General features: G+C 40.1%; 1 protein-coding gene across 1 annotated transcript in view; it reads left to right on the top strand.

The window, feature by feature from the left end:
- Positions 1–15,512, top strand: part of PCNX1 (pecanex 1) — a 3,150,868-nt gene that overhangs the window by 1,064,065 nt on the left and 2,071,291 nt on the right. The window contains exons 12-13 of the mRNA XM_044073489.1: positions 5,795–5,953; positions 12,440–12,467. Coding sequence (XP_043929424.1) covers positions 5,795–5,953; positions 12,440–12,467 — 187 coding nt within the window. The remainder of the gene's footprint in view (positions 1–5,794; positions 5,954–12,439; positions 12,468–15,512) is intronic.

Below are 15,512 nucleotides of genomic sequence, written 5' to 3'. Positions count from 1 at the left end.
ATCTGAAGGTAGTGCTACTCAATGCTAGAAGTCTAAACCTCAAGATGCACTCTTGTGGCACTCCTAAAAATGGAGAACGTCTATATCTGTGCAGTAACTGAGACCTGGTTCAAGGCTCCAGAGAGCACCCCTGCAATACCAGACTACAACTCTTACCACACTTTTCGCCACCAAACCAGGACCGAAACACTAAAGGTGGAGGAGTGTCAATATTCACCAAGGATATTCACACCACCAGGCTAGTTGGCCAACACAATGTGTCTGAAATTCTCCAAGTGCAACTAACACTAGGTAAGACTGCAATCCAAATTGTAGCTTGCTACAGATCTCCCACCATACCCCAAGATTCTCACTACACCTTTCTAAACATACTGGAAAATATTAAGATAGAACCAAACACCCTAATACTGGGTGATTTTCACTACCCTGCCATTAACTGGGAAAACTACTCATGTCCCAACACCTTTGCGCAACGGTTCTTGGAATTCATAAATTCCAACGCCCTGGATCAACTAATCCATAGTCCCACCAGGGGCTCCAATATCCTAGACCTGGTCATTACCAACATGGGAAATCAGTGCTCCATACCTATGGTCACCCCCCTCGTTAGTCAGGTCTGACCATAAGCTAATCACCCTTAACATCCACATCCCACCCCCCCCCCCCCCAGCAAAGAAACCACCATAAAAAACTTCTCCAAAGCCAACTTCATGCTACTCAAGTTAGAAGTGACAAACTTCATGACACCCATGCAGAAGGGAACTGAAAGTTCAACTGCTGAATCCTACACTAAGGCACTGTACAAGCACATCCACTCATGCATGAATCGTGCCATCCCAAATAGAACCAAAATGCTCTCATCCAAAAAAAGGAAGCCAATCTGGTGGTCCCCTGCCATAAACAAACTTTACAACAAAAGGAAGAAACTTTTGCAGAAAAGAGGAAAATCCCAGGATGCAAAAAACTCCCTTACTAGCCTCAGTAACAAACTGAGATGCCTCATAAAATCCTCCAAAGCTAGTTACGAAAATAAAATTGCCAAAGATTCCAAAGACAACCACAAAGCATTCTATAACTATGTCAAGAATCTAAATGGCAATGCTCAGATCTGCTCTGAGCTAAAACAGAATGGCATTAAATATACTGATCCAAGGATATTGCCAATATCCTGGCAGATCGATTCAGTGCCAACTTCACCCCCTCTCACCCCTAAATGACCCATCTCAATACCGGAAGATTGCCAAATTCCAGTAATAACGGCCACACAGGTACAAAACGCACTCTCTAAAGCCAAGAATACAGCATCCATGGGACCAGATGACATCCCGGGCTGTGTACTACATGAACTACAATATGAAATGGCACCTCACCTAAGTGTCATGTTTAATCATAGCCTCACCTCAGGTTTCGTGCCCACTGAGTGGCCCAGAGCTACAGTTATCCCAATCCACAAGGGGGGATCCACCTTGGATCCCGGAAACTACCGTCCCATCAGTCTGATAAGCCTTATCTGCAAGGCCATGGAGCGTATTATCATGGAACTTATAAACAAAGACATTGGCAACCTTCAGACACTGGACCCCACCCAGTTTGGGTTTGTGAAGGGTCGATCTTGTCTCCTGAACCTGATTGACTTCTTTGAATCAGTCTCCAGAGCCATGGACAAGGGTAAGGTGGTCCACACAGCCTATCTAGACCTTGCCAAGGCCTTTGACACCACCCCCCACTCTGGAATCATAGATAAACTTACTAAGTTGGGCATTAATCCCTATGTCACCCAATGGGTTGCTAAATGGCTTACTGATAGAACCCACACTGTAAAAGTAGCCAACTCCAAATCCAGCTCCAGACAAGTGGAGTACCTCAGGGTTCAGTCCTGGTGCCACTCTTGTTTGGCATCTACTTCTCTGAAGTACAGGTCAACACTAAGGGACTCTGGCTAACAAAGTTTGCAGATGACTGCAAACTGGGAGCCATTATTGAATCCCCAAATGATGTGGATACTCTACAAAAGGGCCTTACAGAAACAGATGCTTGGTGCCAGAGCCATGGGCTCAAGCTCAATGCCAAGAAATGTATTGTTATCCTCTTTGGGAAAAACATGTATCCATGAATTACCATATAGGTGGCAGTACACTAAACACAGAAAGTGTGATAAGAGACTTAGGGACACAGGTGGACAGTGGTCTCACCTTCGATAACCACATCGCCACAACAGTCAGGAAATCCTTCTATGTGGCACACCTCATCACGAAGGGCTTTTCATCCAGAAAAAAAGGAGGTCATTGTCCCACTGTACTCATCCCTCATTAGACCCATTATAGAATACAACGCCCAGTTTGGTATGTACCTCTCAAGACATCTGCAACAACTGGAAAGGCCTCAGAAATACCTCACTAAAAGAATCACAGGCCTAAAGCAGATGCCCTACGCTGACCGCCTTAAAAAATTCCAGCTATACTCTGTCGCATATCGTCTACTCAGAGGCGATCTCTGCTTAACATACAAGGCCATGTCAAACCCAGAGCTGTTGGACATGCTACACTTAAAGAAATCCCAATCCCTCAGAGCTACACGCTCCAGGGACCTAAACCTTGTCATCACAATAAACAAAACATGCTGGAGGGATAGGTTCCTGACCCAGAGACTCCCCAGACACTGGAATAGATTGCCCATACATGTCAAGCAGAGTGCCTCTTTGGACCTCTTCAAGAGGAACCTTGACGATTGGATGGGAGAAAGGAAATTCACCCTAGGGATCACGTCAGTCGCCCTGCTAGACAGGGGTCCAGGAAAGTAAATAATGTGGGAAGAAATAGCCAGGGAATTGTTATGGCTAGGCTTGTATAGGCCCTAGGGCTGATAGCTTAGTACCAACCTATGAACCAAGCAGGGGGGAACCCACTCACACCCTCTCTGCAGACTAGCCATGGCTCTGTGGAACACAGCCTTGAGCTACCATGTGCACCTACAAGCTCAGTTCCTGCCAGGAAAGCTAAACTCACTGGCAGACGACCTAAGCAGAAATCTCATGGACCCACACGAATGGAAACTTGAAGTAAAAATATTCAACCTCTTGAGGAACAAATGGGGGACTCCAGAGATAGACCTGTTTACTTCCCCTCAGAACTTCCTGCACAAGGACTTTCCACAGTCAAGCTTGGAAAGTGGATGCCCTGTCCTTTATCTCGGTTTATGTCTTTCCCCCTCTGCCTGTCCTCTCAAAGGTTCTGCAAAAGACCAAACAGGACAAGCCAAGGACAATACTGATTGTACCAGACTGGGCACTCCAGCACTGGTACCCCCTCTTGCACAGCATGACACTGCTGGAACCATGGCACCTGCCTCAGACCCCTTCCCTGCTGTCCCAGCAGGCAGGCCAGATTCTGCATCCTCAGCTTCAAACCCTGAATCTTGCAGCCTGGCTAATTCCTTGAGCTCACTAATAGCATCCCTCAGTAAGCAGGTGCTAGATGTCATTCTGGAGGCAAGGAGGCCTAGTACTAGAAAATCCTATGCTGAAAAGTGGAAAAGATACTGTTCCTGGAGCCAGACTCGGGGGATGGGCACAACAGTGCCCAGCCTACTTCATATTCTTCAGTACTTAACAGAAATGCTCGACAAGGGCCTGTCCTTCTCGTCATTTAAAATTCATGCCTCTACCATTTCAGCACATTATAATACTGAGCCACCACTCTTCTCTCACCCCCTGCTAAAGCAATTCCTTAAAGGTGCCAAAAATTTAAGACCACCAGGAGAGCCCCTACTCCAGCCTGGGACCTTAACTTTGTATTGGAAAAGCTCACTCTCCGTCCATTTGAGCCAGCTGGAACTGCTGAGTTGAAATTCCTTTCTTGGAAAACTAGCTTTCCTTCTAGCCATCACTTCAGCAAGAAGAGTGTCTGAATTACAGGCCCTGATGGCAGTGGAACCCTTCATTATCTTCTAAGGAGACAGGGTTTCCCGCAGGACCAATCCTTCCTTTATGCCCAAGGTGGCAGTCCATTCATTTGCCTACTTTTTTCCCTAATCCACAAAACAAAAGAGAATGAATACTGCACTCTTTGGACGTGCACAGACAACTTAGATTCTATTTGGACAGGACTAAGCCTCACAGAAAATCTGAACAGCTGCTAGTTGTCTTTGCTGCAGGGGCAGAGGGGAAGGCCATTTCAAAGCAAACCATTTCTAAATGGATAGCCCATTGCATTCATTTCTGCTACAAGCACCATGGAAAACCTACCACACAGGGGATAAGGTCACATTCAACCAGGGCTGCATCTACCTCTACAGCTTTTCTCAGAGGAGTCCCTACCAGGGGCATCCTGAGCTCCGTACATACCTTCACCAAGCATTACCACATGCCTATTTTTTCTAAATCCAGAGCTGGTTTTGCTACTGCAGTCTTGCAGGGCTTAATAGCTGGCCCTAATGCTCTCTAACTTCCTCCTCCCTTCCTTAGCTTTGGGAATCAACACAAATGTGATGACTGCAACAGTAAAACACGAAGAACATAGTACAGTTGTGTACACTTACCATAAATGTAGATGTCCGAGTATATTCACTGTTGCAGTCTTGGTTACCCTCCCTCCAGCCCTCTGACTTCTCTTGGCTCTACCTTTCCTTCTGTTTTGGTGTATTTAACCTTTCTGGTGTATTTGCTTTTTGATGGAGGTGTACCATAACATATAATTGCTTCCCTTTGTGGGGGTACCTGACATCTGGGGCAAGAAAAACTGATGTAATGATGTCGGCTGCATGTTTTATACCCCTGACAACCTGATGTCATGGAAGAAGAGACCGCATCCGACGCAGGAATCCAAGACTCTGGTATTCAGGCCGGCTGAGGGCTACCCGCTGGCAGATAACCCAAATGTGATGAATGCAACAGTGAATACACTTGAACATCTACGTTTATGGTAAGTGTACACAACTGTACTTTCTTACAAAGGTTCATGTATTATAAAAGCATTGTGAAATATTTTGTGTATAATTTAAGTATTTATTTGTAGCTGGTAGCAAGTTGTAACTGTCAGATATGTTTTTTATTATTAGGATGTTGCAAAAATTTTTATTGGGTTAAGTGGTTGCACATCATGGCAGTGAAAGTTAAAAATTAAGATTTTTTTATTGTATTAGTCCTGATGAAGTTCCTGTTGGGAACAAAAGTGCTTAATTCAAATTTGTATTTAATGTATTAAGTAAAAATCTCAAGATTAGTGTGTTCCAGCATTTATGTTCTTGAGTTTGTTGTTGGCTTACACTGGTTTTGGTGATTTATTTGAGCTAAATTTTTGTTTTTTAATAGGAAAAAAAAAACACTGGGCCATATTCAGTAATGCCTACACCAAGTGTACACTATATGTATTCAGAAACATCCCTACCACATTTTTTGTGCTTTTTAGTAACTCAGAAAGATTGCATCAAGTGTACATGTAGTCTGTAGTTTGTGTTAACCTTTATGAATCCCCGTCAATATTTAAAGCTGCAAGAAAACTAAAATAGGAAGAAGGTGCGAGTTATACCTGTGTTGTCTGTTCACTCAGAAGAGTGTACACTTGTGCTTTATTGAATCCCAGGGATTATCTGGTTACTCACTGACCATGTTAATTTTTACTGGTAAAACAAAAATATGGGATACATATTTACACAAATTAATGAGCCTTTTCTGTCGTATACACTGCAGTTATTTAAACAAAAGGCTTTTTTTTCATAATGTGATCATAAGTTAGTATTTTGTTTCTTTACTGGGAAATGGTGCTAAATATTTGTCATTGTCATTTTTCTCTTTTAGGAATCGTCAGATCCTGGAAAATGTGTTGTCTGTGGTGCTAGCTATTGTGGTTGCCTTCCTGGGTTCTATCTTGTTAATCAAGGGCTTCTTCAAAGATATATGGGTTTTTCTGTTCTCCCTAGTCATAGCTAGTTGTCACTATTCACTACTTAAGGTATTGTATTTTGAGTCTCTCACAATTTCTTTGTGTCTTCCTCATAAATGAAAGTATTAAACAGATGACTGTATATTTCATTTATTTTACTGCATCATGTGTAGTAGATTACAACAGACCTGAATTGCTGAAACCGGTGTTAGCAGTCCATAGCTATACCTGCCTGGGATCATCCTTGAGAGCACTAGCTGCTACCAGTCCCAGTTATATTCATGTGTGACATGTGCAGTGTCACAAGCCTTCCCCCTCCTCCTCATATTGGCTGTGTGCATATCAGTAGGAGTAGTTTTTTGTATTACGTTACTTCATTGTTATTGAGATTGTTTTGTCTTAGCAAATGCAGGTTTTAAGCTAGAGTGGAACTCTCTATGTGGGTGTGTCTAGGTCCAGTTTTTCAATTCGAAGAAAAAAGGCTGAAAGTACAGTTTTTCAAATAGAAGTAAAAAGGCTGAAAGAAGACCATATTCGTACATTTGACTGAGAAATTTCCTGTTACAGGCTTCCACAGAGAGTTAATAGAATAGCATGGACTGAGTGTTCTTCTGTGTGGTCTGGATTAAAGGTTTAACTTTTAAAATGAGTGAAAAACTGTAAAAATGGTGAAAGAGTTGCTGGAGTTGCATTTTCCTCATTAAAGTAACTTCTGCATTTCATATGGTGTAGAACATTGCTTTTAATAATTATCACATTTTGTTGAAAATATCCCAGTGTTTATATTTGCAATGCGGGAAAATCGTATCTCATGTTAATCTTGATCTACTGTCTTGCCCAGTGCATGTTGTATGTGGTAATTTGTATGTTTTTGGTTTGGTTATCCAGAAAAGAGAACATGACAGACAACAGATAGGATTTCTAGTAAGAGTTTTTGTCCCTTTTTGCAGATGAACTTCAGCTGAACCTGACAGATCCTATTCATTCACAGAGTCTGACGAACCGGACTACCTCTCCTCCTCAACTTTCTCAAACACTGTTCGGGGCCAGTAAGGAGTATGAAGTAGTTTGGGAGAGCTTCACATATGCCACAGAGAAGGAGTTTTTTATTTTGCCTTAATTCCCTCCCCCTACATGCAAATGCACATTCCTGGAAGGGCATACAGTGGGCAAATGGTATATCATCCAAGCAGTTCCTGCCTTCAATACAGAAGTTATCCCCATGCATTTTTCCCTGTCTTCTCTGGAGATGAACCACAAAGTGAAACTGTGTGTACACCCATCCTCCCTTGCCAGTGCCTCACATACATGAGTTGTTAGTTGAAACTGGGTTTTCTGGGCCATAGACATTGCTTTGTCCTTGTATACCTTGGCATCAGCTAAGCATTTCCAGTAAGTTGTAATGTTCACAGTTCAGCTGTTTGTTATAAGGATTGTCTGCCCCTTTCTCTCTCTCTCTCTCCCTCCGTATAGTTCTTGTGTTAGTACATCATTGTCATTAGTCCTGTACCTTAGTAGCAGTATAGCATAAAGAGGCACATCTGTTAGTTGTTCACGGGCTTTTCATGAGGTTCTTCAGCACGTGACCTACATGGACAAGACTGAAGGCCCTGTCACTGTACTTTGGATCTTATAGGCTGCTGAGAAGCAAATTGCGCCTGGCCTACAGAGCAGTTTTGGACCCTACCCTAATGGAATTGCTGCACATCCTCAAGTCAAATGGGGCAAGATTCACTCGCTCTAAGGGCCTTAACCTAGCCTGCAACATTAACAGGACATGCTGGAGAGACAGATATGTGTCCCAGAGATTGCCACCCCTCTGGAACAAACAGCCAATTCACATAAAACAGAGCTCCTCAATGACTCTGTTTAAGTGTACCTCAGGTAACTGGATGGGAGTCCGTAAGTTTATTCTAGGGGTGTAAGTTTATTCTGGGGGTGTCACTTATGTCCCTCTTGGATAAGGGCAGTCGGTGCTGATAATAGATTTGTGCTGCAAATGTAGACCATACAACTTGATCAATAAGGGAACAAGGGTATAACTTGGTTAGGCTTAAGGCCTTGGGGCCAGTAGCCTAGTAAACTCTTGTGAACCCCTCTTTTGTTTTTAACCTGCATTTTCATGCTAGACCAATGATGTCATTTTACTCTTAAAAAATAAGTTATTCTTGGTGAATCTTCCCCTGTTAACAAATGAGTGCATGCTAGAAATATATGCATTTGCTGTGTTTGCATATAAAAATATTTGCGTTTACTGTAATGATTGACCTAGATTTTGTGGAGAAATATTTTCTGAGATCCGGTCTATATTATTCTACCCATTCCATCAGGAGTTTGTGTATTCTAATAAGACAATAAAAAAAAATACACTGCCAATAAGCCGTTTATTCATCATAGGACCTCCTCTGACTCTTTAAAGTGTTTTTAACAATCAGTACATATCCTAGCTGTAAACCGCCATATTTCATCTGAAGTGAATCATAAGTTCTTAAAGTTGCCCTATCTCCAATAAGAAATACAAACATTTTTACTCACGTGTAGTAAAGTGCTCAAAAGTGCTGTTGCTAACCGATAGGTATGAAAATCTTAAATATAAAAAGTAAATTTAGATGATTGCTAACAAAGAAAAGTTACCAACAGCAAAAAAAATGTACTGCTAGGGTACTTCTTATTTACCCCTCTTGGGCTTGAAAAAATTTATTTTTTTTGAAATAGGAGAGGTGGAGGGAGAGTATTGTCTTTTTAGGCATAAAAAAAAATCAAGTGATGGAATGCCACACTGGAATCTGTAGGTGACAAAGCATGGGGCTAAAGTTTTGAGCCTGTCTTTGTAGTATAGGTTCCTCAAATCAGTGTTGTTTTCTTTTTTCTTTTCCTCTATCCAAGAAGGAAAAGGGTGGTAGGTATGTCTGAGCTGGTGTTGGAGATGGGGCAATATGCTACATGCTCTTGTTGCACACCTGCCCCTTAGATGCAACCACAGCCACCACACTGGGAAGAAGGGAGTATTGAGTAGGCTTAAAAAAAAAAAAAAACGGCTGAAGATGACAGCTAGATACTCAAGACGTCTTTAGGATCCATAACTGCCCCCCCCCCATTTCTTTTGGAGCAAGTTTGGGGGTGGGGTATAGGAAAAACTGCCAGACCTGACATGGATAAGGAGCAGTGGGTAAGGAAGTCCATAAGATAAAACAGGGAGCAAAAGGTACTCCTTATGTATTTGCATTTGAAGTTTGATTGTGAAGGACATTAAAAATGGTCACAGTAACACATTCCAACTTGATGCACCTAGACAAGTACACTAAATGTACACAAGCTATAATATGCTGTGCACACCTCCGAGGTTTGTGCGGAAAGTCCAAGAAATACTGGCACACTGCACTCAGTCCCACACAAGTTTTTAGCAACCTTTTCGCACACCTCTGGGGCTTGATTATTAGCAAAGTGAAAGAAATAATGACCACATCATCCCTAGTCCTGATATAAGCTACAGCAACCTTCTTTTCACACCTGAGCAAGACCAGAGTTAGAATAAATAGGGGTTGAGGGCAGAGACAGCCACCAAGAGCATGCCAGAATCCATTTATACAGTCTGGGTGTGGGGTCCACCAAGGCCACATAACTGTAATGCCCTTTGTGTTTAGTGATGACTTTTCTGTCCTATTTCTGAAAGATAATGGCTTGTTGACTGCATTTTTATGCTATCTGAATGTATCCAGCAGTGGTGTTTGTCTACAGATAAGTCTGATATTTCACACACAAACTAGTGTACCACAAGATGCAGAAATACACATGCACTGTGCTTAGTTGGTTTCAGGCAAATTGGTGCAACACCAGTTTACCCACACCATGTATTTGAGGTTCTAGAGGAAACCTGCATGCACCTTTAAACTTGTACAGAGGCATGGAGAGCATGAAGACTCCACATAGCAAAAATAATGGCCAAGAGCTCAGAGCAAAGCACTGTGAAATGGCAGTGCTACTCACTGTGTCAGTGAGCAGTTGCATTGACAAACATCTTGCCATACTGCCAGAGACATCAGGACAGATTGTTGCTGTTAAATATACTGCAACCACCACCACCCCCCACACAAGCATAAACCATACGAATACAAGTATAATACTTCTTCCTTCGCCTTTTCCCGGTTAGGGGTTGCCACAACGGATCACCTGTCCGCTCATGATTGGCAGTGGAGTTTTACGTTGTCGAGTTGCCAGTCCGGTGCCCAACCTTCCACAGAAGGCACAAATACAAGTTTAGCACTGATATTACTAAATGTAATACACCGTGTGGCAATACTGCTGTCATACCTTGTGATTGTTTAACAGTGATGAAAATGCAGTGGTAAGTCAGTTTTATTTACAGTGCTCTGTACACATTAATTACAGCCACTATAGTGAGTGTGTATACATCAGTTGTATTATTCTGGTTAAAACATAATGATCACAGTCATTTGTTTGCTTCACTCACTGTCTAACACACACAGACACTGTAATTAGAGTAACATAATTCTATCTTATTACACACAAATGTGCACTTGTCCTGCAGAGTCAGATTAGTGATGGTTTGAATGGAACAAATGACAAGATCATTTACTTAACAGATAGATGTGTACAGATGGGCATCCTTTTTTAAATAAGTATAGCCACAAACTTAACTTGAAGTATTCTAAGTCACTTCACACAGAGTATGTTAGTCTTGCTAAGCCAGAATGAGCAAACAGCAGCTGCAGTTTTCTTCCACGTACTACCCCAGCAAATCGCAAATGTCAGGCACATAAGTAAATAATAATGGTGAGGCAGTAATGCATTCAAATTTCTTTGTTTCAGTTCTCTGCTGGATCGCCTTCTTTGTGGAGCCTGCTTGTCCTCCCTGCATTTGAGTGAGTTTTAAAGACCATGCAGTAGGTGTGCGCACATGTGTGTGTGTGTGTGTGTGTGTGTGCGTTTGCGTGCGCATCTTCTGTGAAGGTTGGGCACCAGGTGGCAACTCGACACAGTGTAAAAAAAAAAAAAAAAAACACTGCCAGTCAATCTGCGGATCCGTGATCTGCTGTGGCGACCTCTAACAGGAGAAGCCGAAAGACATTGCTTTTTAAGTAATGCATTCAAATAACTGTTAAATATTGGAGATAAGATTTGGTTAACACTGCTTCTTACAATATGGAAAAATTGGCAAAATGTGAAAGACTACCAACTTCATCTATGAAGTTTCACAACATGATTGTTTCTTGCATACAAGTTATTTTATTAAATTGATTTAGTACTATTTGTCATGAATATTTGCAGAAAAAACTTGAATATTTGACAGAGCCTTTCAGTGAGGAACGGTGTGGAAAATGGCCTTTTATGATTAAAACTTTGACTCCTATGGTGGTGAACTGTTTAGCTGGACAATAGTAGTGACGGTATGTAACCCAATAATTTGTATTCTACAAGACTTATTGTAGTACTACCGGAGCGTTGTACTCGTTATATATTGTTTTAAAGAGCAGTTAAGTAAATTCAGCTTTAAGAAATAGAAAACTTGAGGCACAGCTGATTATTGGAAAGGCATGTGTCCTTACTTTACTGCAAGCAGTGTCCCATTCCACTTGTGATAACTAGTTTGCCTTTAATCTTTACTCCATTACTACCACCCCCACTCTACCCACACTTTTCACAGTAAGTAGACATAAGTTGCTCTGATTATCAGGAATATCCCTGATTTTGGCTTAGGATTAAGAGAAAAGAGAAAAACATTTTAGAAAAATTGTGATTTTTGGAGAAAAGCTGGTGGATAGCCATAAATAATGAAATAATTCTAGAGTTCTAGACTTTTTACATATGAAAATTTGTGTTAATTTACATTTTTTTGTTATGTCCACTTCTGAAGTTAATACTACTGCTATTAAAGTGTCCTTGATTGTCCTTTATTTCTGCACTTGTCCTTAATTCTGAAGGTAAGATGTTGAGAATTAAGTTAAGGACTTAACAGTGCTAGTAATTTGAAGGTTGTGAGCCAGATACAAAACACAGCATGGTAAACTTTGACATTTTATTTTAATTATGCTCAATTTTTTTTAAATAACGCCTTTATTTAAATTATCACTTGTGACCTAGGCAAACTTACATTTCTTTCAAAATGATTAAATCATAATTAACAAGTTCACGTCTAAAACATACATCATACACACTTTTTTATACAATACAGTCAAACCAACATATTACATACATTGTTTAATTTCTGCCTTGCATTAAATCTCTTTCCTTATCCAAAAACATTTTTCTTTATGTATTGTTCCCACAGTTTCTATTTTTTTCTATAACTTACTCCTGTCATTTTATAAAAATCCCACTTTAGGTTCTTTTGTCTGTGTTACAGTGTTCACTACTTTGTTAGTTTAGACTTTGATTTCCATTTGCTAGTAATTGCTTTTTTGGCATCTACCAGAATTAAGCTTAACAAGGCTCATTATGTCGGCAATACAGATCTGTATCTCAAAAATTTTTTTTTCTTCGTAATAATCATTTGCTTGTCCAGTATTCTTGTTACAGTATTCTGTAGGGAGTTTTTAAAGTCAGCCAGCTCATTACACTCCAAAAAATGTGCTGCCAGGTACCTCTTATTTTTTTTATTTTATTTTACATTTGTTGACCGGGCTAGTCTAACTGGATATATGTCCATTTTCAGTAGAGGCCCGAGGAGAAAAGCTCAGAGAAAGTAATTTTATATATATATACATAGAGTCCACAAAAACGGTGGAGAGAAAATTTACATAAGTATTGCAACTGCTTAGCAAAAATTTTTACAAATCAGTTATAGGTTACACATAGAAGACAGATTGTTATTTTACAGTTGTATTAAAGAAAATAACAAAAAACATTTACTGTACATGAGTTTCCTCAGGACAGCAGGGCAGTCAACAAACAGACAAAAAAAATTGATTCTAAGATGGTGTGGAGCATAGAGAAAATATCAGAAAACAGTTTTTAGTTGAGAAGTATTTAGACAAATAGGAGAATTAGTATCAGTCAGGATTAGAGCAGGGGCAGAGCCATTGGTTTTTAATGAAGATTTTCAATTGTTTCTTGAAAAGGTTGGTGGAGACACCAACCTCTTTCTTCCTTATTTACACCTCCAACATTTGCCATCCACTTGAGGAAAAATTTTTAGGACTCTGCTTGGGGTATAAAAGTGCTTATGCAAACACTTTCTGGCAAAAATCTTAAATCTTCTTGTGCTTGATTTTTTTGTTGCATATTTGGGAGCTATACACGTCTTCCATTGCTTCTTTGTGAATTGCTTATCTAATCTCTCCTACCAGTCTTTTCTACCTCCTCTGATTACTTTAATTATTGTGTAATGTTTTATATGCCCTACTAATTACTCCTTTTTAACAGCAGCTTCTGTTCTAGAATCAGCTAAAAACTCAATCGGTGAAGGTCTTTCATTTAGGATTGCCCTATGCCTGACTCTGATATTGCACCTTGATAGGGAAGGCAGTCTCTGGCCTGCAGTCCAGATGTCTTCTTGGACTGGTTCCCATTCTGTTACCTTTCCCTCTCTAATTATTTGTTCCCAATACCTTGGTTCCTTTGCCAGTTTCCTCCAGTAAATCCCATCCCCCTCTTGCCTATTCTCTGTACCCGTAATTGCAGTCATCCCTATCGGCAGAATTTCCTTTTTCCAGTCCTGCATTGGCCTAAGTGTTAGTATATTTTCAGCTACTTTATAAATATAATATTCTCTGTGACTGTTATTTGCCTTAAGGATCTGTATCCAAAATAATACTCCCTTTTACTTATTTCTTGAATTACTCTTATGCTTCATCATCATCATTCTTTTCTTTGAATTGTAGCTTTCTGCTTATGTTGTGTATAAGACCTTTAACTGTGTAGCTGTAAGACATCTCTTCATATCAGGAAATCCCTAAACCTCTGTGTTGTGTTGGAGGGTTCATCTTATCCCACTCGACGTTTGCCCCCCCCCCTCCCCAGATAAAATCCTTCAACTCTATTAATTACTACCTACAACATCTCCTCTGGTTGAAAAAAATATGCCTGACCTGTGTGTAAACTAAAGGGATTAAAATAGTTTTGACTGCTTGTATCTTGCTGTCCCTATCCATGGCTAAGAGCTTCCAGTTTCCCAGTTTTTGTATCATCTTTTGTTCTCCTCATATCCTTGGCTCCTATAATAGAATCCTAGAATCCTTTTAAACTCATACTCCTAAATACTTCATTTTATCATGTCTCCAAAAATATGGGTATTCCCGAACCAATTCATGTGGGGGTACATAGTCCAACGCTATAGCCCTTGTTTTATCTACAGCAAATTTTATCTCCTAACAAAATCTGGAACTGTTTTGGAATGTTCCACAACACTGAGATATCCTTTTCTGGTTCTGTTGGATACAAAATAATATCTGCACATAAAGATGAGTACTTGAATAATCATACCAGTTATACCCTTGAATTAATAGGAAAGAGGACACCCTTGCCTGGTTCTTCTGTTCAGACAGATCTTACCAGAAAAGAACCCTTCCACTTGGATTTTTGCCTTGAATCCCTCATGTCCTCCTAATTAACCTCATTGAATCGGGAAATGGAAATGCTTCCATTGCCCTACTCATAAAATCCTAGCTTACTATGTTTAATGCTTTCTGTACATCAAAACCCACAAACAGCAATATTTTCTTACTTTCTTCTTCCCTCTGTTCTGTTAACATTGTAAAACATTTGCCTCCCCTCCACAAAAGCACATTGATCCCAGGTCTACCAGTATCAACATCTTTGCCATTCTTTTAGCCATTATGGACATAAACACTTTATAGTCATGGTTTAAAATTCAAATGAGCATATTTGAAGCTGGATCTGATGGATCATTACCACTGTAGGTGTTACAGCCACCACAGCTTTTTTTCCAGGATGATGATGCTTCCACTCATTTTAAAATACCGTTAAACAAAACCTTCCTGATCTTTTATCACTTTCCTCTTCCCTCATAATTTCCAAATGTCTACCAGAATGCCATCTATTCCTGGAGACTTTCTTGCAGATTGGTTATACATTACCATTTCTATCTCCTGTTAATTGTTGTGCGTCATCTACCTTTAACTTTAGCATATTTAAGTTTTCCATAAATATTTCATTTTTGTTTACTCTTAGTTTTCTCAGTTCTCTGCTTTATACAGATTTTCATACATTTCTGAAATATCTGTAATATAGAATCTCTGGTTATTTTCCTTGTTGTAGGCTCCCTGAGTTTGGCAACAACCCTTTCTACTTTCTGTTGCTTAAGTCATTGTGCCAAGAGTGCTCTAGAGTTATCAAAAAACAGTTGCTTAATATCAGTCTTTTTAAACTTGTGGATGTTATTCAGGTACTTCCTTATTATCTCTTTAGCACCCTGCAGTTGTGCCTCTTCTTTTGTGAGCTTCCCTTTATTCTGTAATACTTTAACCTTTGTCAGCCCCTCTATATAATTCCTGTTATTCTTAACCATATCTTTTTATTTTATTTCTACCATATTTTTAAACTTCACGTTCATTTTGTTCTACTCACTAACTATAACTTCTGGAGTACGTTTTTATCTTCCCTAATAGCTTCCAAAACAATTTCCAGTATCCATTCCTTATGTGCCTCTCTTTT

The sequence above is a fragment of the Protopterus annectens genome, chromosome 6.part0, assembly GCF_019279795.1.
Source record: "Protopterus annectens isolate FY-2018-M chromosome 6.part0, PAN1.0, whole genome shotgun sequence".
In the NCBI taxonomy this organism is placed as follows: domain Eukaryota; kingdom Metazoa; phylum Chordata; order Ceratodontiformes; family Protopteridae; genus Protopterus; species Protopterus annectens.
The sequence above is the reverse complement of the archived record's forward strand: the minus strand, read 5'-3'. Positions and strand labels throughout refer to the sequence as shown.